We start from the raw sequence: 8,216 nt of genomic DNA, 5'->3' as shown, positions 1-8,216 counted from the left end.
TATATTTAATATATTAACTAAGAATTATATGTCAATCATGTCCATCTCAAATGCATTGTAAATTATTTTCAGTTTTGCTCATAGAAAATGTAGGGTATATTGGATAATTAAGTTATAAATATTGTGGAATGGTTCCTTGAACCTCCCCCTTTCATTTGTAGCTCTCTCTTTTCTGATATTAATGCATAATTTCGTTGTTCTTCAAAAAAAAAAAAGTTATAAATATTGTAGTCATGAGTGAGAGAGAGAGAGAGAATTAAAAATGTAACATACCAGTACGTACGTTACAGAATTCAAAAGTTGCTGTGTCATAACATCTCAAATACAGTAGACATTAGCACACAAAAAAGAATTCAAACCAAATTTCTCATTAAATGGAAAAACAGATAAACGAAGTAACCGATAAACGACCCCATAGACTCTCACGCAATGATTCATAACAACAAACGTTATCTGTTATAACCCAAAGTAGTTACAGTTAGCGGATATGAACAAAAAAATTAATTGTTTATATCCTGATCATATATACTTTCTGGAAAATATTATAAACAAACACAATTTATAAATATAGCAGGAGTGCAGAAAAAAAACGTATATTTCATTTATGAAATTTTTTTGCTTATCTGTCGGGGGATTGCAGTCCTCAGCTAAAACATCTGTGCCTTGTGACCTCAATGAATATACGTCGTGAGGGAACCAAGATGAGCTTCATTTGATACCCGTTTTTCTCTGGATGATGCTTTCTACTCTGCAAATGTTAGGACATTTTTTCAAACAAGTGAAGCATGTAGATTGCCTGTTTGGTTAAGCTTATTTAATTTGATTATTGAGATTATGGATTAAATAATCCACTTTCTACAAGTTTGGCAAAGACTATGGATGATAGGCTTTACCAAACAGGAGCATAATGCTTAGCAAAATTCATGGAAATGGTAGGCAACAAGAAACTAAGGGGAAATAGTTGCTGGATTTGGTTGAAGATTACCTCTCTCTGACACGATGAACACTATCGAATATTTCCAGCAGTTGTTGTATCTTTGAATTTTCTAGTTTCTCCTTGCTTTCAATTACTAAGCCCGAAAATCTCAAAACAGTGACTAGTTCATCCTCAATTTCTTTCAACTTTAGATCAATATGTTCCAAGAAGTCCTCATATGAGGATATTCCCTTCAAGCTATCAACCCTGTCAGCTTCATTCCATGCGTTCCCACTACCCGATGCCTCCTCGTTATTATTCAACTTGTTATCAGCTTCAAGGTCTGCTACACTGTGATCGAGATATTGCAGTTCTTGATCATTACTAACTTCAACCGCATCCTGGACGTGGACTTGATTTTCGTCTGAATCATTACAATCTCTCTCTTTTGGAGAAACTATTCTAACAGCACTAGGAATATCTTCCGCTTCAATTTCAAGGTCTAAAGAAACATTTCCTATCAGCTGCGTCTCCCTCATAGTTATTGCCTTCAATGAGATTTTTTGTTTTCTAATTAGAAAACGGATACTAAAAGAATAAATTGGTAGGAAATAAATTTTTTAAATCCCCCCACTGCAGATGGAGAAGGGGAAAGAGGGAGAAAACCACTAAAGTTCATTATAGGTACAAAGTAGAACTTTAAACTGTTATATCATCACAAAGGATTGTGGATGTGTGCAATAGTTTGGAAATTTTAAAATTATGAAAAAATATTTATATAGAGTGATTATACGATGTTAAATCCTGGTAACTTCACAGTTTCAACAATGAGAACAACCAATCAGTAAATTGTACCTCGTTAAGTTTTGCAGCAAGCTCATCAAGCAATTCAATGCGATTCTTTGACTTCTCCATTGCTTGCATAACCTTCTTCTTTTGGATTAGCATCTCCCTGGCATCATCCTCCTTTCCAGATTGAACACTAATTGCGGCTTGCCTTCGAAGCTTATCTGCTGCTTCAGACAACCTTAGTAGCCTCAATCTTGCATTATTTGCTGAAGGAAAAAACAGCATGATGTCATGTGAGAAGCATTCCCACGTGAAAGAGCGCATGGGGTCTAGTTTCCACTTTCCACTTCCCACTCCAGAGTGCACATTTAAACAGAGATAGAAGCTTTTCATTTCAGCAGAAATACAAGTGATTCGGAGTACTGTTTAATAGATGCTTTTCGCAACATTATGACAGAAATTTGAATAAGGAGAAAGTAATTTGTATACACAAATTGCAAGATATAGCATTTTCATCGCCCCAAGCATACAGATTACAGACTCACAAGTCACAATCCTCTCTGAGCTTTCTAAGAACCCATTCAGACAATTTTACAAACACATGATAAGCAAGTAAAACTCAACAAGAAAGATATGAACTTTATTCGAAGTTCGGGGAAACCCAAAATCCGCTAAAACTTGAGATAGCGAAACAAAGCAAGAACATCAAGAATTCAGAAAAATCTGGAAGAGTGTGGGGTTAAGTACCTTTGGCCCTTGTCTTGTCGGCTTCCTTGTGAAGATGATCCAACTGTTCCCGGAGCTGGTCTGTGTTGAGGGTTTTAGAAGAAGCGAAGCACGCTGTGGTGGTTGGAACAAGTAGAGGCCTCCATTGAAGAAATGCAGGAGAAGTCCAATTCAGAATCATAATCCTATTTGCTGAAATGTGTAGACAATTGGATTAGCCGATTAGGTCAGAGTTGGGACTTCGGAGTTCGGAAACGACACTGAAGACTAAAGATTGAGAACTGGTAAGTGTCAAGTCAGAACCGCGCTCTTCATCTGTGGGTCGGTCAGTTTGGTTAATAACCGAAATTTTAACCAACTCTCGTAACTGACCGACTAACTTTTATAATTGATACTAGTTTTTTCATGTACTTTGCGCGAATGAGATAATGCCCAATGATTATTTTTAAATAAGTATTTTAAAGTATATCAATGCAATATTATATAGGAGATGTTTATCCGTAGGTAAATAAATGTTGAATTTGTTTATTTAAATCGATAATTTAAAGTATATAAATTGAAAATAATATATGAGAGATTGATTATAATTGTCACTAAAATAAATGTTTGCAATTTTGTAATAACTCTAGTTTAAATACTTAGTTTCAAAATGATAGTCTAAATAAATACTATTTTTAGTTTAAATTTCTCTAATTCTTCATAATTCTCTTTTGGGTAGCATTGTCATTGTTTTCATCTTCAGTGGGCGAGGCTGGCTGCCTACGAGCCCCTGAGGAACTTCCAAGAACGCTAAGTCAACCCAAACAAGTTAATGTGAAAATATGATTGTTGTGCTCTTCCCCTGATCATCCCCTTGCTATGTGTTAATGTGTATCGGTTGTTGTTGATATTGAGTCGTGGCCACTACTGTTGTTGTGCACGTTGTTGATTGGTGATTGTTGATGATCATTGATTGATTATGATTGATTGTCCATGATGAGAAAAGATGAGATGTGATTGGTGGAAAAGAAAATGTTGGTGGTTGGCACAACGAGTGTCCGGTCATTGTATTGAAGGTACAGGCCTAGCGGTTACCATGCTATAGGCACAAACCCACCTTAGACTATCTTGCTAAAGGCATGAGTCAGGTTATAAGTGTTGTGATGCCATGTCAGGGCTATATGCACTGAACATGTTCTTTCTTTTTTATTTTTTTGTTGGTAGTTTGTCATGTGCCATTAGGTTACTGGTGGCAGCATAGAGGGATTCATCATGCAATGAGATTATGGTGTAGAAAGCTTTAGATTTGCATTGTTGCATATATGACTGAGATTTTAGTTGTAATATGGACAATGATGTAAGAACAATTTTATCTGATAAAAAAATAATAGTATAATATTTGTAAAGTAATGTACAATTGTACCATTATAAAAAAAATTACAAAAAATATTAATACCATAATAACCTAAATCATTCTAATAATGCAAAAGCATAATTGAAATATTAAGTTTGTTCTAAATAATCAAAAGAAGATTAATTAAACGTTTTAAAAAAAAAAAAACTTAACCTAAATTTATTATTTTTTTTTAAATCAAGAAAATCAAATGATTTTTAAAGTTCCCGATTTATAATCTTTGATGCTCAACTTTGAATGCTATGTATTTAATCGGGCTAATTACTTTATCAAAGTTTATGTTTAATTTTATATTATATATTTTTTTAATACTTTTTTGAATGATATATTTTTTTAATACATTTTAACATATTCATAATATATGTTTAAAAATTATGCCAACTCTAATCGGGATGAGGTTCGAACCTAAGACCTTACTTATATAAATTAATGAGTATGTTAAGAATAATAAATAGTTAACGGAATATTCCGTTAATAAAGTTTATACTAACGGAATTTAGGGTTATTTTAGGGAAGGAAATAATATAATCGAGGGTAAATATGGAAAATCATTAAAAATTACTAAAATCAAAATAATATTAACCATTCATTTTAAGAAACAATAGGACCGACATTTTTTTGTTCCAGTTAAGGGCCTAACATTATTCGCTCTTATTAAAAGTGTAGATGTAGATGTAGATAATTCATGGATCAACCTTTATAATTGATATAATCGACTCACCAACTTTTATAAGGCATCCTCAATAATGTGAAGATTTTGAAGGGATTTTATAGGTGTGGTTAGAAAAGAGAAAATGGGAAAGGAGAAAAAAAAATTAAAATTTGAATATGTGTGTATATATATATATATATATATATATATATATATATATATATATATATATATATATATATATATATATATATATATATATAAGGTTATAAAAATCGGTCTAGGGCCTAGGCGCTAGGCGTCTCTAGACCGTGGCGATTTCCCCTCTAGGCGCCCGCCTAGCGCCTAACTCAGCCGATTTGGCCGCCTAGCGTCTAAGTTAGTTGAGTTAACTCGTCCATTTCGGTCGAGTTAACCCGATCGGCTTGGCCTATTTTTTTATTAATTGTGTATGTGTGTGTGTGCGTGCATACATATATATAATATGACATATATACACTCGTAGACTAGTTTGATACTCTGAATCTTTGGATGATTTAAGTATTTGAGTATTTTTAATTTTTAATATTGTTTTAATGTTTTTTTTTTTAAACTATTGTTTTGATGTTATGACTTATGAATTATCATTAATTCATTTATTTGGATATGTTATTTGATTAAATTTTGAAAACAACCTCATTAAAATTGTCAAACTGCAAGTCTACCACTGATTTTTTGGCGCCCGCCTAGATTCCGCCTAGACCGCCTAGGCGCTAGGCGCTGTGCGGGTGCCCGACTAGCGCCTAGCGCTTACTGCAACCATAATATATATATATATATATATATATATATATATATATATATATATATATATATATATATTTATATATTTATTTATTTATTTATTTATTTACGCGCCCATGCGGGCGCGAGAATTACGCCTTACGCACGTAAGGCGCATGTTTCTCTCCCATAGTGGGACCCATCCCTTTTGTAAAATCCTCATTTTAACCGGGAGACCCCATCCCTCTCTCTCCTCTCTCTTTTCTTCTCTACCTTGCTATTTTTTTTTCAAAATTTGTACAAAATTTTCTTATTGGGAATGCCCTAACTAATATAACTAAAGCCCACAATTTTAGATCGGTTAAATATAAAGGATTTCTTTTAGTAAAATAACTATATTTATTTTATTTATTTCATTAATACTAAAAGATTAAATTATTAAAGGAAAAAATATCGTAATATTTTTAATCAATTAAAATTAATGTTTTCAAGTACAACAGTAATTTAGTGAGATATAAATAAACTATATTTATACATTATTATAATAAATAAATACCGTGCAATTCAATAAGTGATTGAAATTAATGTGATAGACTATGAACTTGCAAAAGGTAAATGCGGTGAGGTTAGATTTTTTTTATTTTTTATTTTTTTCATTCTTTAGATTAATCTTTGGTTTTTTGTTTTCTCTTGAAAAATCGATAACCGATCAAAAAATCGAAATAATTGAATTTTTTTTACTTTAGTAATCGAAATATTCGGACGGTTCGATTTTCGATCGATCTATTTTTGTTTTGTTTTGTTTGTTTGTTTGTTTTTTTTTTTTTTTTTTTTTTTTTTTTGCTTATCTCTACTTCTGGTTAAGCCATTGAACCATTGTGGCTTGTTTATTTGGAAAATTATACCATATACTATTGTTGATCTTATATTATGGATTCTAGTTCAAAATAATGTTTAGATTATATTAACATATTTTTAGTTAATAAATTATGTATTTATAAATAAATTAAAGACATATAATAATATCTTAACTGTAAATACATATTTTATTAATGACAAATACGTAATATGTTAATTATAATAAGTACATAATTATGTGCCTACATGCTACAGTTAATAAATCATGTATTAACATAATATGTGTCTTCAATTTATTTGTAGGTGCATAATTTATTAACTAAAGTCATATAATGTGTTAGACAAACTATACTATGGATCATGAATAAATGTTAATTTTTAATATATTGAAGGTACATTATTTGTGTATTAAATATTCATTATTTGCAGGGGCGGAGCTACAATGAGGTAGTGCGGGCAAATCCTCCCTCTCCCATCCTCATATATAGTATCTTTGTCCTTGTATATATATAGTATATGTTTATATATAAATAAAATATACAAATATAAAAAACAATTACAGAGTAAAAGATAAGCTAGGTAAGATGGTAAGTTATGCCTTTAACATAAGAAAGGTCATGGGGTTGAATCTCATTGCTTTTATTTATCTATTTATTTATATTAATAGTAAGATGTATGATTTATAATGTGTTCTCTATTTGAATCATTTTATCAAATTAATTATGTTTCATACAACAATATTTATGGGCTTATGACTATGTGTCTATGTTTCTAAGTGTTTTATTTTAATTTCATTTTGGTCATAGATTTATAGGTGTCCGTCCACTTTGTGTATTTTTTCATAATATTTTCCTTTGGTCCTAGTATTATTGTGACATGACCATTTTTTGTCATCCGCCAACAAAATCGTTAAAATGTCGTTAAATACAATGATATTTCGATTTTTTTTTATATATACAAAGTGGGTTGGCCTGCTATATTTTATTTTGATTTTCTTAAAAAAAAACTTCATAATTGAAGATCTAAATACCATTTATTTTATTAAATTTTAACGATTTTGTTGACAGATCATAAAAAATAGTCATGCCACATTACCATAATAATATTAAGACTAAAAAGAAATATGGAGCGTAGGGAACCCTTGGGTTGGGGATTCAACCTTTTGAGAAAAGACTAAAAAGAGAAATATTTTTTAAAACATGACTAAAAGTGAATTACCATCTATAAATCAAGGACCAAAAATGGAATTAACTCTATGCATAAATAAAAATCCTACGTTAGTTGAAACATCTTTCGTGCATTAGGATTAAGAATTAGAGAATAAAGGGCTTCAAATTAACATCAAGACTCCATGGCCCAATGGATAAGGCGCTGGTCTACGAAACCAGAGATTCTGGGTTCAATCCCTAGTGGAGTCGCTGTGTTCTCAAACCTGTATTTTTTTACACTTACAGTCTAGCTTATGGGTTGCCTTTGTTTATTTATAGTTTATACACAACGAAACCTGCAATCTTATGGGTTGCCTTATTGGTTTATTTATAACTCAGGCATAACTAAAATTGTTTCAAAGTAATTTTAAATAATTGCACCATTTTTATTGATTCATAAAATTCAATGTAGACAAATTAATAAATTTATCATACAATTCCATCAATGGAATTGGTTTGGTGAATAGGAAATAAATAATTTTTTTTTTTGAAAGCAGAAATAAATAATTAAATGCATTTGGATTTAATATATGTAATTTTAACGATTTCAATATAGTAAATTTTTAATTAATTATATTTCTCATAATTTTTATTTTTTATGTAATTAATATGACTTGTTTTATCAATAAAATACATGACACCTACTCGTATTGCTTAAACTAAATGTTTCTCCTCCTTGCAATCTTATGGGTTGCCTTCTTGTTTTATTTATTTATAATTTTGACATAACTAAAATTGTTTCAAAATAATTTTAAATAATTGCACAATTTTTATTGAGTCATAAAATTCAATGCATACAAATTAAATTTATAATACAATTCAATCGATGGAATTGATTTGGTCGATAGGAAATAAACAGTAAAATGCATTTGATTTTAATATATGTAATTAAATAAGAAAATGTAACTACAA

The 8,216-nt window shown here is 30.5% G+C and overlaps 1 protein-coding gene and 1 non-coding gene across 3 annotated transcripts; one reads left to right on the top strand and one right to left on the bottom strand.

The window, feature by feature from the left end:
- Positions 1 to 433: 433 nt before the first annotated feature.
- Positions 434 to 2,758, bottom strand: LOC109150361. Of its 2 annotated transcripts, XM_019298267.1 has the most exons (5): positions 2,453 to 2,758; positions 1,772 to 1,971; positions 985 to 1,464; positions 809 to 818; positions 434 to 741 (listed from the first exon to the last, which is right to left on the bottom strand). In XM_019298267.1, the coding sequence occupies exons 1-5, from the start codon at positions 2,610 to 2,612 to the stop codon at positions 644 to 646; spliced, it is 948 nt and encodes a 315-aa protein (XP_019153812.1). In that variant the 5' UTR covers positions 2,613 to 2,758; the 3' UTR covers positions 434 to 643. The 2 variants fall into 2 exon arrangements, with proteins under 2 accessions (XP_019153812.1, XP_019153813.1); XM_019298268.1 differs by lacking the exon at positions 809 to 818 and having other exon boundaries at positions 434 to 748; positions 986 to 1,464.
- A 4,683-nt stretch (positions 2,759 to 7,441) lies between these two features.
- TRNAR-ACG lies at positions 7,442 to 7,514 on the top strand. The gene has a single exon. It is a non-coding gene; the product is annotated as a tRNA-Arg (tRNA).
- The last annotated feature ends 702 nt before the right edge of the window (positions 7,515 to 8,216 follow it).

This window comes from Ipomoea nil, unplaced genomic scaffold, assembly GCF_001879475.1.
Source record: "Ipomoea nil cultivar Tokyo-kokei standard unplaced genomic scaffold, Asagao_1.1 scaffold2279, whole genome shotgun sequence".
In the NCBI taxonomy this organism is placed as follows: domain Eukaryota; kingdom Viridiplantae; phylum Streptophyta; class Magnoliopsida; order Solanales; family Convolvulaceae; genus Ipomoea; species Ipomoea nil.
Note: the sequence above shows the minus strand (reverse complement) of the source record. Positions and strands in the feature narration are given on the sequence as shown.